At 39.5% G+C, this 18319-nt stretch overlaps 2 protein-coding genes across 3 annotated transcripts; one reads left to right on the top strand and one right to left on the bottom strand.

The window, feature by feature from the left end:
• The first annotated feature begins 4483 nt into the window (after nucleotides 1–4483).
• On the top strand, nucleotides 4484–8880 carry LOC102709622 (putative aminoacrylate hydrolase RutD). Its single transcript, XM_015833475.2, has 10 exons — nucleotides 4484–4797; nucleotides 5197–5386; nucleotides 5531–5613; nucleotides 5754–5854; nucleotides 6861–6956; nucleotides 7045–7098; nucleotides 7701–7849; nucleotides 7933–8050; nucleotides 8146–8233; nucleotides 8336–8880. Exons 1-10 carry the CDS (start codon nucleotides 4686–4688, stop codon nucleotides 8512–8514), a joined length of 1170 nt encoding a protein of 389 aa, XP_015688961.1. The 5' UTR covers nucleotides 4484–4685; the 3' UTR covers nucleotides 8515–8880.
• A 692-nt stretch (nucleotides 8881–9572) lies between these two features.
• LOC107303509 (protein IQ-DOMAIN 14-like) lies at nucleotides 9573–14360 on the bottom strand. Of its 2 annotated transcripts, none has more exons than XM_040520324.1 (4): nucleotides 14072–14360; nucleotides 13641–13967; nucleotides 10404–10871; nucleotides 9573–10306 (listed from the first exon to the last, which is right to left on the bottom strand). In XM_040520324.1, exons 1-4 carry the CDS (start codon nucleotides 14189–14191, stop codon nucleotides 9797–9799), a joined length of 1425 nt encoding a protein of 474 aa, XP_040376258.1. In that variant the 5' UTR covers nucleotides 14192–14360; the 3' UTR covers nucleotides 9573–9796. The 2 variants fall into 2 exon arrangements, with proteins under 2 accessions (XP_040376258.1, XP_040376259.1); XM_040520325.1 differs by having other exon boundaries at nucleotides 9573–10303; nucleotides 14072–14353.
• Between the last annotated feature and the right edge of the window lie 3959 nt (nucleotides 14361–18319).

Raw genomic sequence — 18319 nt, 5'->3', positions numbered from 1 at the left:
GACATATCTGGTATTTGTTGTTCTTTCGTCATGGATTTAGGATTCAGCTGTTAATCATGCTGGAATTCAAGCTTATAGGTAAAACCGGAATACCCCATTAATATAGACAAAAAAATATTCTACTTTGTCTAGGTCGCCTGTCGACGCTCTGATGATGCAATGTGTAATCAGAACTGCAAACATACGCGTGTATCTTCTTTCTGAACTCTTTATAATGCAATTATAAGCTGTAGCTATTGCCAAATAGATTTGATTGTCACTCGTACTCGTACACACCGCAATCATGTTACTCAAGCTGCATCGAGGTCAGGGTATCTAACTGGCACTTAACTCTATTTTCTTTATATCATCCTCGTTGAATTTTTTAGGTTTATGTTTAACCATTCATTTTATTAAAAAATATATGTATTAATTATTTTGTTATAATTTGATTCATTATCATATAAATTTTAAGTATGACTTATAGTTCTGTATATTTAAATAAAATTTTTAAATAAGACGAATAGTCAACTATAGATCTAAAAATCAACAATATCATAAGGGAAAAAAAATGAAGGGAGTATTTCAACCTTTCTTGCTGTTTTTGCCGAGCCTGAAGAGATGCGGTGCTGGAGATACAGTAGTTACACCTGTAGTGTAGTACCATTTTCTCTTAAAAAGTTGTGTAGTTACGATTTGTCTTTTTTTAACTAACAGTATACCCATGCTAATACTATGGTATCATATTATTTATATTTATACATCATTTAACTTTAACTTTATGTTGGTTAAATTATTTTTTTGAATAAATCTAATTACACTTTAATTTGATTCAAGGCATATATCAAACATAACTGTGTTAATGTATGATGACATTTGATAATGAAAATTAATTAATTAAAAGAAAGTTTATGTTATGAACGTTGCATAATTTTATCTATCATAGTCATCTTCAACCAAAAGAATTTCATGACCATATTCATAGGGATGTTAACAGATTGAATAATATCCGATCCGATTAAATCCGAATCCGCTTAAATTGAGGATGTGGCAAGGGTTTGTAACTATCCGGTGGATATAGTGTTGGATTTGGACAGTGAGTTACGGATTCAGATACGGCGTGGTATCGTTAATACCGGTGGATGCGAACTATCTGATTTTTTACCGGATAATCCGATAGTCATTTTGGTGGATAATCCGAGTTTTTTAGCCCATAAAGCACTCAATCAAAAGCTCATCAATGGCGGAAGTATTTTTCATCCAATATTGAATGGCAATGTATTGATTGTATGTACATATCACATCCGGTCATAATAATCCGTTTTCGAGCCGACACCGCATCGACTCTGCATCATTTCTGACATCCGCAATAATCCGTATCCGAAAAGATCTGCAACCGCTCGGCATCCGTTTAAAAATTATGGTTTAGGATATGGTATGACCACTATCTGTCTGAATCCGCTCTGTTAACACCACTACATATTCATACCATCCAACATGCTATTAAGGTATGTGTATATTAAAGATGTGCTAAATAGAAATCTCTCTGAAGATGTGTGTATGAATCTTTAATACAATGCAATTATGATCTATCTTCTAATTCATATAAAATAAAGTACAATTCCATTGAACAGCGTTTTTTTATTACAAACTAACATAAATCCACTGTAAATCCCAGGCAAGGTAAAATATAAATTTGATCATAAATCTTAATCATACGAAATTTAGAAATCTAATTTTGTGTATAGTGATTAATCTCCTAAATTTCTAAAACCCAATCACTTTTGGTAATTATAGGAATATAGACACAATATATAGTTGTTAACGTCAGATTTTGGTAAATTACCGTTATGGATTAAAACACGACTAAAAAACCGAATCGGACAAGGAAGGGCGAATCGGTTGGAGGCAGGAGATTGAGAGTGGCACAAATGCAGCCGATAAAGTCCGAATCGGACAGGAAGTAGAGTCCGATTGGGCCCAAGATGTAGAGAGATAGATTCGGTATTAGTTGTGAGTCCGTGTAGATTAATTAGGCTTTATCTTAGAATTTGTTTAGGATTTTTATGTTTAATTATAGTCCGGACACTACAAGTTAGTTCATAATAGATTCTTATCCGGTTAGGTTAGTTAACACACGGGGTATAAATATGTGTGCCAGGAGTCATTGTAAATCATCTTCAGATCAATCAACTTTGGCGCATCGCCAAAACCTTCGACGTTCTTGGGTTTCGGCGTGAGGTTTATCAGCTTCGCAATGTAAGTTCATGTTTGTCAAAACCCGTCGATCAACTGAAACAGGACCGTCTCGGTTAAGTCGATCGTTTTCTTGGTTGATTGGCGGGCCGAGTTCTATTATTACTTTAATCTGTTCTAGCTTGAAGTAGTAATAGTTCTCGATCAAATCCTCACGAGTTCTTCTGTTTAATCTGCGAATATGATTCTGGTCGACTCAATTATGTCTCAGTTCGGTCCGATCAATCTAGTTGGTCGGGTTTATATTATCAGATTAGATCGAATGCTTGTGAGGGTTTATCGCTGGAGTTCTAGCCAGCATTATCTCGAGTAGTGTGTCGATTTACCTGTTAGACTCATCAATCTTCATATTTCTATAATTATATTGCGTTAGACTGCATACTGTCTCGGTTAGGTCTGATCTATGTGAGTTTGATGCGATCTGCTTATAGAGGTTTGTCCAATCGGCTGGGATTAATAAGTAAGTCGATAGATTACGCCGGTTTACCATCCTGTTACTCGCATGCCACAATGATTAGTTGATTTCACACATGATTATATTTAGGTCTATACTGTCTTGATTGGGTTCGATCTTCTAGATCTAGTATAGGCATATGTGGAGTTAATTATTATTGTTTTACGCTAGTAATTGGTTTGGTATTCCAATTTATATTAAATTTCACATTTAGTCTCCTATCGGCATTCGATTTTACGTGCGATAAGTGCTAAATTGGTTCGATCGGCTAATTAATCTTAAGACTGTCTCGGTTGACTCCGATCTCTTGAGATTAATTGGTTGGTTCGTCTGTTTGGTGTTTATCCTGCTCCTGATTCAGCCGATTGAGCATATTTACATTGTTCATCCTGAAATTCCTATTAAGCCGATCGTCTAGTTCATCGGCTAGGGTCTTGAGATGGTATCGGCTATCCGGCCGATAGCGATTTCAGGGTTAACTATTTTCCATAAGTTATATCTTGTCAGTTACATGATTAAACTGACCGGCACGCTCAGTGATTCTAAGAATTAGATCCTGCACTAGAGTGGTTTAAGATTAACTCCTAGGCCTACATGTGTGACCATTGTTGTTATTTCCAGCATCAACAATAGTATAATTATAGGAGCTGTATACATGAAAAGTGTGTATATTTATATTTTATAGGAAGTTTCTAATTATTATGGAAAGAATTTGCTAATGCATGGCGATAGTGATGTATAGTTGATCTGGGTCATTCGATTGATGTAGCTACTTCTGAATCGTTGGATTTGTTCCATGAGATAATGAGCCATGAGTCACACCAGTTTATGCACTATAGGGTAGAAAAAAAGGCTAGAGTTAGCGAGGGAATCTTTAGTGAGACCTAATAATAATATCTGTCGACGTAACTAAATTCCTAATAAAGGCATATATAGATATGCGGTGGGTATCATAATTACATCTTAAGGACATGTTTAAAGGTAGAGCCCAGGACTGACTATTCTCTCATACACATCAACAACATTAACTTATTTTATAAACATATATACAAAAATAGAGGTATGTATGGTTTCTTTATTAATACAACATAAATTTTTTATTACTATTTTTCCTTTTTATCTACCCCATGCAACAAAATTTCCTTAAATAAATACTAAGAGTCAACTCTAAGTTGTTGTCATGCATGACAATGGGTTTTTTTCTCTCACTTCTCTCCATTACATATCATCATTTTTGCTTACGTGGTAGAGAAGAGTCAGCTAATAATCGTATGGGTCTTAATAGGTAAAGTCATCTATTCAGCATTTTTATGTTGTGCATCCTCTCTCGTCCTCTTTCTCTGCGACGTTGTGGCGTGGTGTGTTTATATTCTCCTATTTTCTTATTAACCTTGCAAGCTCTATGACCTGTAGAAGTCATGCACTGCCTCGGCATTTCGCTGAGTAATTTGCTAAAGAAAAAGCAGTCAATTAACATATAAATAATTAATTATTAACTATATAAATTTTTATGTAGTTTTTTTTAGAAAACCTTAAAAATCTAATGTGCAATAGTTCAGTAAGCATATACATATGGGAAAAAAAAGAGAATATAAAGAGAGAATATGGGTCGGAAAGAAACGTGCTCTAACGTGGTACGTGTTGGCGCGCGCCTTCTCGCATGTAACGAGAAAGGGCCGTCTCGGCAGACAAACCCCGGTCAAACTTTACGCGGCATGGTTTGACTGGACGACGACTTTAAGAGCTCGCCCGGCCGCGGAGCGGGTCTCTCCTTCCTCGAGCGGGCCTCCGCCTCTTCGCGCCACATCCATCCAGGAGATCGAGGCGGCCACGTCGCTACCAAGCTCCACCTGCAAATAACCAAATCTCTCTCTACCCGCGCGCCTCTCCGGTTCCGGTTGGTTGGCGACCGATCGGCGGGCGAAGCAACCAAGGGAGGACCAAACCCTTGGTTGCACCGCCGCGCCCGGGAGGGAGGTAGGTGAGGCGGCGGAGGATGCCGTACTGCGTGGTCAGCCACGGCGACCCGGCGGCCGGCGGCGAGGGCGACGTGCGGATTTTCTACCAGAGATACGGCCATGGCGGCACCAAGGTGCTCCTCATCATCGGTACGTGCCGTGCGTACGTGCCTCGCCGTCCTCCAGTCCTCCCTCGCCTCTGTTCCCCTCCAGTCTGCTCTGCCGCGCGAACCCTCCTGTTCCGTAATGGCGACACGGCGGCCGGCCGCCGGCGTCTTCTTGCCCTCGTGGATTTCTTGATTTCAACTACTCCTACCTGAGCATCCGGCGACCAAATGTTTCATGGAGATTGGGATTTTTCTTTAAAAAATTTTCTCCCGAGGGGAATTCGCTTTTGCTTCGTGCTCTCCACGAGATGTTTCACTTTTTGTTCAAAAATAATGTTTCACTTTTCAATTTCCTCTACGCGCAATCCCCCAATCTGCAAATAAAGAACACAAAAAACTGAGATTTTGAATCTCCCGTCACGTCGATCGACGCGTTCTTCAGGGTTCGCGGGGACGCACGAGTCGTGGGGCCCGCAGGTGAAGGGCCTGACGGGCGCCGTGGAGCCCGTCGACGAGGAGTCCCCCGCCGGCGACGACGCCGGTGGCGCCGCCGACGAGGGCGTCGAGGTCTGCTGCTTCGACAACCGCGGCATGGGCCGCAGCTCCGTGCCGCCGCACAAATCGCACTACACGTAATGCTCTGCTCCTCCCCATTGAATTCACTGACAGGGACAGAGATACTTGTCGAGTTCTTTCTTATCTTCTCTTCTCCCAGCATCAAATGATCAAAAGCCCAAAAAAAAAAATTTTCATTTTCATCGCTCGATTCTTCTCAGGACGGTGATCATGGCCAAGGACGCGTTGGCGCTCATGGACCATCTGGGATGGCGAAAGGCGCATCTTTTCGGTCACTCCATGGGTACGTAATAAGGCATGCACAGTTGCACACTGTGTTATGCTGTGTTTTTCAGTTGATCCCTGTCTGCATTTTTTTTCTTGGTTCAGAACTTCAGAATAAGATATGGGAAGAGCTAATGATGTCTGATCATGGTGAAGCAGGATCCATGATAGCTTCCAAGTTGGCCGCCATTGCGCCGGAGAGGGTCGCGTCGCTGGCGTTGCTCAACACCACCGGAGGTGGCTACCAATGCATCCCCAAGGTACTATGATCCTGTAAATCCTTGTATGTTTTTCTCTCTTTTTTTTCATCCTTTTCTTTTGACTGGTTCAGATAAAAAGAGCTAAGCTTTGTGAAAGACTTGAGTCACAATCGCTAGGGGATTTTTTTTTCAACTTTGGCACTTGAAGTTTTCAGCTGTTGCTTTCTTTACTTTCTTTCCTCTAGTTTCTGGATGGTCTTTCAATTGGTTAGAAAATTAAACATGATTTGACAAAGATGAATCCAGAAATCTAGCAGCATAGATGATGTTCAGGGACGAAGAGTCAAAATTGGCGCTTGCTTTGCCATGTGGAAAGGAAGGCCCGAGTTTCTTGTTGCCACATTAAACTCGTAGAAGTACAATGAAGATATCTCCACATCATACAAACCATTTACTCCGTACTTTTAAATCTCTAGTTTTTTATTTTTTTTCTGCAAGAAAAAATTGCATTTTGCTGTATGATTGAGACCTCCTTTTCTAGTAATATCTACACTGAATGTTAGAAAGCAATGGGGATTTTTTTACAATTGTGCACCATATATGTAGTGAGGTACTGTAGTTTTTTCCTCACCATGCGTTGCCACTGTGCCCATATCTATACCAATAAATATCTGCAAATAAAAGCGTCAACTATTCATTATTTTTAGAAATAAACAGTGTCAAATCCATTTTAGGGGCCTCCTTTAATTGGGTTTGACTGCTGCGTCACCTTTTACATTTTCCACTACCTACTTTAAGCATATAATTTACGGGTTTGACATTGTGTATGTTCAGAGCTTGTATTTGAAAACTGTCCACGTTGTTCTGTACAGAACTCACATTGAAGTTTTCAAACAAGTTGTTCAGCATAATGCAGTCTTATCTTGACATTGTCAAAGTATTATATGGTGTTGGTGAATAACTGTCGTTTAGTCTATGACATTTCACTTATTGCACTAACCTGGATTCATTAACACAAATAATATAGCCAGTAGAATCCTAATGCCGGTTGCATTTTCCGGTTCAGATTGATTGGCAGACCATATCCCTCGCGTGTCGTTTTCTAAGAGCAAGAACTCCGGAGCAGAGAGCTGTTGTTGATCTTGATGTTCATTACACGAGGGTTAGTATGATTGAATATTCTTGTACAAGTTTACCTTATTTGAACGCCAAATAAAAATAGAATAATTTCAACTCTTGTCATCCTGTAGGAGTTCCTTGACGAAATTGTTGGATCAAATACCAGAAGACAAATGCTTTACCAGGTCAGAAATTACATATAATTTATATGACAGATGTAACATCCGTAATAGTGGTCATCACATTGAGGAAAAAGGGACTTTGAATTCACTTTTGTTTTAGATGGCAAAAATTTTTGGAGGGAAGGTCACATCAGACATTTGACCGGATGTCGGAAGGAGTTTTCGGACACGAATGAAAAAACAAATTTCATGGCTGGCCTATAAATCGCGAGTTGAATTTTTTGAGCCTAATTAATCCATCATTAGCATATGTTGGTTACTGTAGCACTTATGGCTAATCACGTACTAATTAGGCTCAAAAGATTTGTCTCACGATTTCTTACATAAATGTACAATTAGTTTTTCGTTTTGTTTATATTTAAATCGCGAGATGAAAATTTTTGGGAACTAAGCAGCCCCTTAGACTAGGAAGGTTCACTGACAAAACTGGAAACATTGGTCTTTCCAATGCTCTAGATTTAATTATATTGAAACTGAGACACCATTCATTACTTGCTAAGTAAAAAACCTGAAACAATATTTTCAGAAACTAAAGTTCAGAACGACTATAAATATCATGTGGACAGTTGTTTCATCTGATCAAAGAGGTGTTGTTATTTTTACAGGAATATGTGAAAGGTTTGTCATCATGCGGAATGCAATCAAGACATGGATTTGAAGGCCAACTGAATGCCTGTTGGACGCATAAGCTTACACAGAAAGAACTAGACCGGATTCGTTCAGCAGGTTTTCTTATTTTAATTATTCATGGAAGGTGAATAGCGGCCTTAATAATTCACTGTAGACTGGTGATGTTTCATCACTATACTGATCATTTTTATGATGGCATTTCATCAGGGATGATGTTGTTGCTCAGTTGCATCATGCAAGGAGACTTGCAGAGAAGCTCCAGCCTGCTGCTAAGCTGGTTGAACTCCATGGAGGCCACCTAGTGAGCCATGAAAGATCAGCTGAGGTAAACAGTGGTTTCTTAAAAGACTACTTCAGTATTTGTTGATTTAATGAACTACGTAGCAATTGTTGCATTCCAACTGACAAGTTACCTTGTAGGTTAATATGTCCCTCATGGAGATGATAAAAGCATCAAAATCAAATACAGATCAGGAGGAATGGTCAAACCTTCCTAAGAAATCCAATGGTAATTTCCTTTTCAAACTACACATAATTTTGGAAATGTTTGGAATCCTTTTTTCCTCAACTAATTTATTGAGGTAATCTGTGGTGTTTTGTCAAAAACCAGATCAACTTCTTGCTGGATCAGATAATCGTGTAGCCAGACGAGAATGCAACATCATTGTTCTATACAATCTGCAACTTATTTTGCTTTTCTTGTTTGGGGCATTTTATATTATTCTTGAGCATGCTAGGAGGGTCCTGAGAGTTTTGAAGCCTGTAAGAGTATCAGCTACCAGCTTATAGTCAAACAAGTTAGGGCTTTTATTGCCTAGGGTATTTTCGATGTCTTCGGTCCCATTTCCGAATTTTGCAGCAGCATAGAAAATCTCATTAACAAAGAATTTCATGCAGCAGAGAAATTAATGGGTGTGTAATTGAGATATAAGGTCATCGATCCTTCGGGAAAGTGTCAATTTGAAGAGTTCTGAATTTTATGGTATTTGTTGTAAAGGGTTCAGATTACAGGTTTGTCCTTCAAAGAATTGTGTTGTAACTTATCTCCTTTTATTAATGTCGGGGGAATGTTGCCTGCAATCTAGTAAGGATGTCTGTTGTACAAAATATAAATGGAGTATGCAATTTTCCCATGAAATGTTCCTTTTTCATTGCTTCCACAAAGATATGGAGGGTGTTTGGTTGCTGCCTGAGGCTCACGCCTGAGAAAAAATGATGCCTGACAGGTAGCCTTCAGAGAAATAGAACTTGCTTCATCAAACGATCTGAAAGATCTGAAAAATTATGTGTTTGGTTGGTACCATATGCCTGAGAAGTATTAAAGCTCAAAAAAAAATTTGATTAGCACACAAACATTAAAATATTAACACATTCATCAATAAGAACATCTACCTAAAGCTCAGGTGTACGAATTGGATGGCCTAGCTTAGGCTAATGAATGGGCCCGAGGTCCAGTAGGCTAATGAATGGGCCCAAGGTCCAGTAGGCTAATGAATGGGCAAGTCAGGCTAGCTCAGGACATATTAGGGCACAAACCAAACAAGTGTTTGTTGGAGTTCAGGCAGCGTTATGGTCAGGCAAACAAACATCATGACACGAACCGAAAAACAAGTGTCATGGTCCCTCAAAGAAGTTATGACTCCTGCAAATGTTGGCTAGTTGGATCATGGGTTGCCTGAACTTAAATGACAGCAAAATTAGTTCACATGCTATCAGTTCCACACATAGACTGGTAAATCATCAGCAGAATATACAAAGCAATAAATCATTGAGGATAATAAACAAGAAAATCCATTTGCTAAATTCGAAACAAAAAATGTATACTGAAATGTCTGACAGCTTGAACAGAGAAGAAATCATCCCATTCTCTCTCTCTCTCTCAACTTTATTACACAATTGGTTCTTTTTTCAGAACAATGAAAACTTTTACACAATCTTTCAGACATTAGCCACACAGCAACCACAACTATACATTGGTATACAAGTACAAGAACAAACACCAAAATCAGCCATCAAGCACAAAACGTGATCCAATCAGATTTCGTTTTCATGGATGACACGCCACGCTGAGTCAAGTATAGAGCAATCTGGTGGCACGGCCACCGACGGCAAGGCGCGGCGACGTCCACTCGCCGGTGCAGCTCAACTCCGGGCTCGGGCTGTACGCGGTGCACGGTTCTTGGACATGCGTGCCGGCACCAGCGCCGCTGCCGCTGCCGCTCTGGCCCGAGCTTGACGAGTCCCCGGCGAGCACGGCGCCGGACCGGCTCCTGGCGTGCGGCTGTGTCGCCGGCGGCGCCGTGCGCGCCCTGGCGCGCGTAGACTGCGTGGCCGCCATGTAGCTCGGAGCGACCGGCGGCCGGCCGGCGGAGTGGGAGTTGAGCGGGCTCCGATACGACGACGCGTCCATCTCGACCGTCCTCTCGGGCATGGCGCCGTCGGCGGCCGTCGCGTAGTTTGAAGACGTCCTGGCGGCGGCGCGGCGGTTCTTGTCGGGCTCCGACGGGTGCTGCTGCCCCGCTTGCGCCGCCATCCATCTGTCCAGCCACTGGAACCCGCCGGCCTGCTGCCATTGTCTCTGCTAGAATCACAGTTACAACCCATTGCTTCGTCAATTTCGAGACACGAGCAAACACAGCGGTGTCGATCGTATCGATCAAGATCTGTCTCGCACCCACCTGCTGGTAGCCGTAGGCGTAGGCGCGCGCGCGCTCCCGGCGAGCGGCGGCGTCGTGCCGGCGCGCGCCCTCGGCCCTGTCCTCCTCCGGGGTGCGGCTGCTACCGTCCCAGCTCCTGAAAGGGCTCCCGCTCCTGACGTCGGCGTTGCCTCGCTGCCGCCGGTGCTGCTGCCCCCCGTGCCCGTCAATCTCGCCGCCGTCGCCGTCGTCGTCGCTGATGTCGTCTTGCACGCCGGGTTGGGCGTGGTAGGAGTTGTTGCGTAGAGGGTGGCGGTCCCGCCGCCGGGAGCTGTAGGTGGCGGCGGGGTGGAGGTGATCGGTGAGGCGGTGGGCGCGGACGCGGGCCTGGGCGCGGACGAGCGCCTGCATGCAGCGCATGGTGAGGTGGACCTGGCGCCTCACCTGGTGGCCGCGCACCAGCGCCTGCAGCCGCACCAGCCCGCGGAGCGCGCGCAGGGCTCGACGAGCCTGCCACGTCAACATCAGGATTTTGTTTTTCCACCATTTTTATTTTAATATTTAAATAGGGAAAATGATACACATAAAAATATATATTGTTGTAAAGATTTTAAGAAAACTAATGTGGCACATTGGGAATTTATGATTGCATCTTGATTTTACCTATCATCGTCATTTGCTTGTTGGCTTAGCAACAGATAAAATTAAAATTTTGGATCCGATCTTGAGGGTTTTTTTTATAATAATCTATTTTTATTCTTAACTCCTTACTTTTCTGCTACAATATACAAAAGTTTCACAAATAAATATTTTTAGTTTGTATTATCAATTATAGGTTAGCCGATTAGAGAATTAGGATTTTATTAAAAAATGTACACCACTCATCAATAAAAAAACTTACATGGTCCATATCTCACTTGAAACACCACCTTTTCAAGATTTTTTATTTAAGAAGTTGTTATAATATTTTAAAATAAACATACCTATGATTTAGTTTGAAAAAAAACCATTTCGCCCCTCACTATTCTCAGTGTGGCCAAATTGAACAGCACTAACGCATATGGTGTGACCGAAGGATTCCATACTGACGGGAAAGGTATGGCAATTTTTCTTACTTTTTAAGAATTTTTTAATAAGTAATGTTATTAGTAAAGCTCGAATTTTTTTTTACCATATGAACCTTTTGATCACGCCACCAATACTAACGTGGCTAAAAAATTCATACGGTGAAAATATTTTCCTTCGAAATTTAGTAATAAAATTATTTATTACAAAAGTTTAAAAACTAAAATAACAACCATGCCAGGAGGGCTGACATGGCACTGCCATGTCAAAAGTATATGATGTGGAACTACCACGTCAATCTGTTTGGCATGAGGGGGGCTAATACGGCTCGCCAATCATAAAAAAATGAGTTCAGTAATGAAATTACCGAACAAAAAACCAAACGAGCTGCATTTCTTTTTTGTTAAAAAAAACAGCAGTGTAGTTTTTCTTTTCCAAAGAAGCCCTACTTATAACTGATATCACTGAGAATCAACTTGTACCCCAAAAAAAAAAACAAAAAACGGTAGTGGCTTAGCCTTAAGCACTAAAACTGGGCTAATATGGTTGACAAGAACGCATGATTCCTCTGTAATCATGGGATAAACTTACAGCACACGATTTCCTGCTGTTACACTAGATGACAGACATTAAAAATAAACAACACAAAATGGTCCAAATCCCAAACTGCCAAGTACCCAATTGTTTGGCATCCGGACATGAAACGCAGTTACTGCTAGGGTCCTGGACAGGGCTGATAGATATGGTAGGTAGGTGCCAATCAAACAAACAAGGTCATGGATGATCGATCATCACAGGTAATGGTGTAATCGATTCAGGATTTGTCCCCAAGTCACCTCTTCCAATTCCCCATCCTTAAGATCTACTAATGATCAGTCGATCAGTCACTCCTTGAGGTGTAAGCGATCCTCTTGTGGAGCTAGTAGCTAGCTAGATGAATCAAGACTGATCACCTTAAAAGTGCCCCACTGATTTTAACTCAAGATCTTCAGCCACCAACTCGAGCACACACTCGCCACCTTTTTGCCTCTCCAATTAATTTTTTTGTTGTAATTGTTTTCTCTTGATTTCTTCTGTACTTTGTTCCTGTGTATTTAATTTGTTTTATCTAGGGTAAAAGATTTGCAGCCATTTCTCTTTTAAAAAGCATAAACGGAACGACATATTAGTAATTAAAAAATAATAATTTATGGATATGATTTTTGCATATGTGTTTATATTGTTTTAAAAGCAAATATTATAAAATAAACTACAATAAAAAATCCCTCAAAATCTACTTGAAAATTAAGTTTTAAAATTTAAAATTTGGTTTATAAGTATAAGCATGAGATTAAACACGGGTAGTAAGTTACGTTGTACTAGCATTCTACTGGTACTTTGTTCGGTTTTGTCCAACACTTTTTACTGTTACATATTATGATTGTGCATTTACTAGTATAAAGTGAAGAATGTACACTTGCCAAGATGTCACTCCAGCAAATAGTTAGTACAAAAGGACGGTAGATGCCTCTTTTAAATTCTGGAACAAACCACCTCTGTGAGGGTCAAAGGGGTTCAATGACTGCAGTTTCATGTTGGTCCTACTGTAATTTTACCACAAGACAGATGTATGTATATGCATGAGTGATCTCGTACGTCTAACACACGTACGCTTAATAAAAATGCTGAAACATGTCTAAAATCAATGAATAAATATTGTGAAAAAAAAACAATCCAATACCATGGGAGCATTTTTATTTTCTGTAGGGGACATGGATTGCAATTTTGAACACGGTTATTCTAGAAAGGATAGATTTTAAAAGCAAGTTTGCATAAATTTATCCCAAAAAAAGTTCGCACAAGATTAACCAACATATTTTAAAATGTATATAGGTTCTTAATGATCTAAAGTTAAAAAATAAACTATAATAATAAAAACTTTAAATATAATTTAAATTTTTATTTATAAGTATAAACAGAAGCGGAAAGACGAGATCCTCTTGATAATTAGAGTATTTTTATCATTTTTAAGAAAACACCTCGTTTTCTTTGTAAAATTTGGTACATCTTTCTTAGATATTAAAAGATACTAAATTTTACATAGAAATCGGTGTCTTGAGATACCTCGGTACCTCCCGAAGGATGGAAAAAAAAATGCTCTGATAATTAACCCGTTTGGAGCGAAAGAGAGCAACGGCATTCAGGTTGATTTGCTAGGCGTACGTGCGTGCGTACCAGGTAGCCGCGGTAGAAGGCCTGGATGCGCACGGCGGCGCGCTCCTCCCGCGACGCGCGCCGGAGCGCCGACATCCTCACCACCCTTGCCGCGGCCTCGGCGGCGGCCACCGCCGCCTCCGCCGCTGCCGCCAGCGCCCTCGCCCGCTCCACCTCGCCGTACTCGTCGTTCCCGCCGCCCGTCTTCCCCGCCGCCTCATTGACCGTCCCCTCCGGCGACGACGACGTCGTCTCGGTCCCGGCCCCGCCCCCGCCCGCCGGGAAATGCTCCAGCAGAAGGACCTCCGGCACCGCCGCCGGCGCTTCCTCCTCGCCTCCACCGCCCTTCTGCAACACATACACGCAAAGAGAGTGACTCGTACCAACCGGCATGGCAACCGTGAACGATGGCGCCCATGATCAAGAAACCATCCAATCCATGAACCACGTACCTTGTCGGGGACAGGCGCCGCGGCGGCGTCCTTGGAAGAGGAGGGGCGGAAGACCTTCCTGACGGCGGAGAACCAGCCGCCGCCACCACCAGCAGCAGCGGCGGCGTGCTTCTTGCCCATGGCGCGCGGCGCGGGTGGGGGATCGGTGTCACATGAATGGAACGGATGATCCGGGAGAGGAGGAGGAGGAGGAGGCTGCAGCAGCAGACTGGTAGTAATTGATGGTTGCGGTGAATCAGGTGGCGCGGCTTTAACGACGTTGGCCGCTGGTCCCGGCGCGCGCCGCACGCGGATCGTCAGCTACCTGAGGCTGGGTCTCTACGTGTGGGGTCGTCCTCTGCACCGGAAGGAGGTAATACTGATACACACTAGCTACACCTCCCCCTTTTATACGCACACTATCCAAACTAATCGGTCTATTATTTATAAAAAAAGTGTTTTTAAAGAGGTTAACCTCTTATATTTATATAATAGATCTTCAACTCTATAATATTTAATCATATTATTTATACCATTAAATAGTTATAAAAATAATTAATATATCTTTCATCTACGGAAAGATCGCAACCATCAAGGTCAAGCTTCTTTATACCTGACTAACTTATCAAAAATATGAAAATACTCCACAAAATAAACATAGTATTGACATATGTTTAATGTTAGGTTTGATGAAAGTAATTTGGTTAGCAAATGTTGTTTTTTTTTTACAAACTTGGTTAGAGTTAAATAAGTCTGTCTGACGTCGAAATGAGGGAGTCATTTATACACAATGATTTCAAACTCTCATTTTTTGCATATCATTCAAAAGTATATTTTTTCAAAAGCAAAATATCGAATATGAAATATATCAATTCACAAACATATAATTTAAATATGACATCTGCAAGTTATAAGCAAAAGAAAAGTTTAAACTCTAACTATTGTGTGTATATTTATTATTATATTTGTCATTTTCGTTATAACATTTACCGCCTCCGTTTCATAACATATATTTTACTTTTTTGTTGAAATGTATTTGTCTTATTTAAAAATTTAGTATAAATATAAAAAAATTATAAGTTGTGCTTAAAGTTGTTTTGATAATAAAGTAAGTCAAAACCAAAATAAATGATATTTCCATAATTTTTTAATAACAAATAGTCAAACATTGCAAGAAAAAAATTAAACATCTTACATTATAAAACGGATAGAATAGTAGTTAAATTCAAGCATACATCAGCATTTTATTTTTTTTAAATGTTTATGACCGTTTACACGACCTGCTATTTTATTTATGAGAGTTTAGAATCTAATACCCTAGGTAGTTCACACATCGATTATTTTAAGAAGTACTATATCTAAATTGACATTGGAGCGTTCTACACAACAAATCACATTATTTTTTTAATGCGTTTTACTTACAAATGCAAGCCTTTTCACTGATGGATGCACATTGACCCATATTGTTCAACTAAAAGGGTAGTTTTCTCTCACCTTTTAGTTTATAATTATATTAGGGTATAAACCTGTCAACCAAATAAAAGGTCGATCCGTCGATGGATACCTCTAAAATCGACTATTTTGCATCCCTTATTCTACTGATGGTTCTTGTACGTGTTTACGTCTATAAAACAGCTTGTGATGATCTCTGAAAGTTTTGTTTTTAAGACCGGCTATATATATATATATATATATATATATATATATACTCAACAAAAAAAGGGGTACATGTACGCTAAAAAAGCACCTATATATTCTTGTAAATCAAGCTTTGGGGCGTGCAAGTGTCCTTGTTAGTTGCGGCTAGTAGGTGTAGCGCGGGGTTCATCTTTTCGATTGGGTGATGGATCCCGATTTCCGTCAATTTTTGGTCGAATTTTGCTACTTCAAACTTCAGTTCTTAGAAACCATTTGAAAATTTACTCAGAATCTTTTTTTTTTATCTCACGTCGGTTTTCATCAAAAAGTTAAACCAACGGTATGGGTCTTGTCTAAATTTATTTGTGAGTTAATGGATCTAGACACATATACACAACATATACATTTATACATGATTGAATTTATATAAACCCAAAATATCTTATAATATGAAACGGAGGGAGTACGGTTTATCAACTCAATTAAGTTGCATATGCAGTCTCGAAGTCATGTGACTCATGCATGCAAATTAAGGGTGCGTTTGGTTGATGGTCAAGTTGAGATGAGATAAGACTATCCCAAATTTATATTTGGTTGGATGGATGAGATGATCCAATATTTTATTTGGTTGGATGGATGAGGATGAATAGGATGAGTATATTTAATTACTAAAATAATAATATTAATTAATCAATATAAATTTTATCCTAATTACTATAAATTAACAATAAAATGTATCCATCACTAATTAAACTTGGTAATTACTAATTAATGATAAAACATGCTAATTATCAATAAACAATCACTGATGATTACTGTTAGTGAAGGTGGATGAACTCATCCAGCTAATTTGGTCGGATACCACCATTCAATATCTTCATGAAATATTCTCCTCCTGAACCGCTAGCTCCGTCTAAGAACTAAACGCATCAAAAAACTACACAACCATGTCTATGTCTAGGGATAGCCATCATATCCTAACTCGATCTGTACATACACTGCACCTGGCGGCACTCGTAGCTACGACTCTGCTGTCTGCACGGAGCGTTGTCTTTAGTTCTGGCGTGTTTTTAATTGTCAAGAAATTTGCTCTCTCAAAAAGTAAGTATACACGAGTGCACTATATAAGTAGCTAGGTCACATGCAGGTGGACGTACGTACAGACTGATCCGGCCGAAATTAAAGTGCAAAAGCACACTTGCTATTGCTACTCTAGCAATCCTGCCGGCTACTCCAAATTATAATCACTTATAGTAAATTGTTTAGCAAATATTAGATTAAGAAAAAAATACTATAATATTGAAAATAAATGAGGATAGGTAGACGATGAAAATGCGAAGAATCTTGAGTAAAATATGATTGATGTGATAAATAGTATAATGCTACAATACTTATATTTTAATATAAGACTTAAATGTTAAAATTAATTACTCCCTCCGTTTCAAATATAAGTCTTTCAAGCATTGCCTAGATTTATGTGGTTGCTAATAAACCTAAACACATATATAAATTATATACGTTTATCCTTAAATAAATTTAAATAAGGCTAAAAAAGCAATAGATTCGTAGTCATAGATAGCTAGTGAGAGTAGGAAGAAAATGGCACGATCTTAAAATACAATTAAAAAAAGAAGAAGGATATGACAGGCATGAGAGCCTACCGCAACCTAGCTTGGATTGAAAATCACACAAGATTAACCGTCCTCTTCCAAGAGTGGTAGCTTAGGCTAGGTTGTTTTCTTAGAGTTTTTTTTGGCTCTTCTATGCACGGTTTTCAGACCATTAAAGTATAATTTTTTTAAGAAAAAATGTTTTAAGAAAAATATACTACCTCCGTCCCATAATAATCTCATTTTTCATTTTTCTGTGGCTAACGTTTGACCATTCGCCTTATTTGAAAAATTTGTGCAAAAAATTAAAAAAATTAGTCACGTATAAAATACTATTCATATTTTATCATCTAGTAATAATAAAAATATTAATCGCAAAAAAATTCAAATAAAACGAATAGTCAAACGTTGGACACAGAAAAACGAAAAATAAGGTTATTATGGGATGGAGGCAGTAGAAGTTTATAATCTCAGTTATGCTATAGTTAACTCCATTGTTTAAGCACTTAATCTTTAACTAACATATTTAGACCAATAACAAGTATATTTTTGAAATGCACATGATGCTATTAGAGCTGTATTTAAAAATGTTTTCATATGATATTGATTTTGTAACCATTGATCATATATTATAAAAATATTAATAGCTAAAATTCTAAATTATACATTGTGTGAAAAAGATGATTGCCCCATAAGTTTATGGAAAATTAGGAATACTAGCATCTTTGTTCTTCTTTATTAGCTAATCATCGACACATGTTCTTAATATTTAAAAATTTCCCGATACATTTGAAACCATAGGCACCACCAATATTTGGATGTGCATGTGATGTAACTTTTTTTTTTACAAAAGGCTTGGCCCTGCTTTTTATTAAAGCCAGCACAACGAGATAAGGTTTATCGGGGTTACTGGCTTAATATCCCAGAGTCCAATCACATAGCAAGCTACCCAGCTACAACCGAGCACAAAAGTCATCCGACAGGCCGAGATGAAACCACCGAAGACAGGGCAAAACAAAAA

Source organism: Oryza brachyantha, chromosome 2 (genome assembly GCF_000231095.2).
Source record: "Oryza brachyantha chromosome 2, ObraRS2, whole genome shotgun sequence".
In the NCBI taxonomy this organism is placed as follows: domain Eukaryota; kingdom Viridiplantae; phylum Streptophyta; class Magnoliopsida; order Poales; family Poaceae; genus Oryza; species Oryza brachyantha.
This window is presented reverse-complemented; position numbering and strand designations above follow the sequence as displayed.

Bases quoted from the DNA above. Each gene is read 5' to 3' on its own strand.
- LOC102709622 (XM_015833475.2), top strand. From the start codon at position 4,686: ATGCCGTACTGCGTGGTCAGCCACGGCGACCCGGCGGCCGGCGGCGAG. The intron at 4,798-5,196 runs GTACGTGCCGTG...CGCGTTCTTCAG, and splicing joins CAAGGTGCTCCTCATCATCG to GGTTCGCGGGGACGCACGAG. The intron at 7,850-7,932 runs GTGAATAGCGGC...GCATTTCATCAG, and splicing joins ATTTTAATTATTCATGGAAG to GGATGATGTTGTTGCTCAGT.
- LOC107303509 (XM_040520324.1), bottom strand. From the start codon at position 14,191: ATGGGCAAGAAGCACGCCGCCGCTGCTGCTGGTGGTGGCGGCGGCTGG. The intron at 10,872-13,640 runs GTACGCACGCAC...TTGACGTGGCAG, and splicing joins CCTTCTACCGCGGCTACCTG to GCTCGTCGAGCCCTGCGCGC. The intron at 10,307-10,403 runs GTGGGTGCGAGA...CTGTGATTCTAG, and splicing joins ACGCCTACGGCTACCAGCAG to CAGAGACAATGGCAGCAGGC.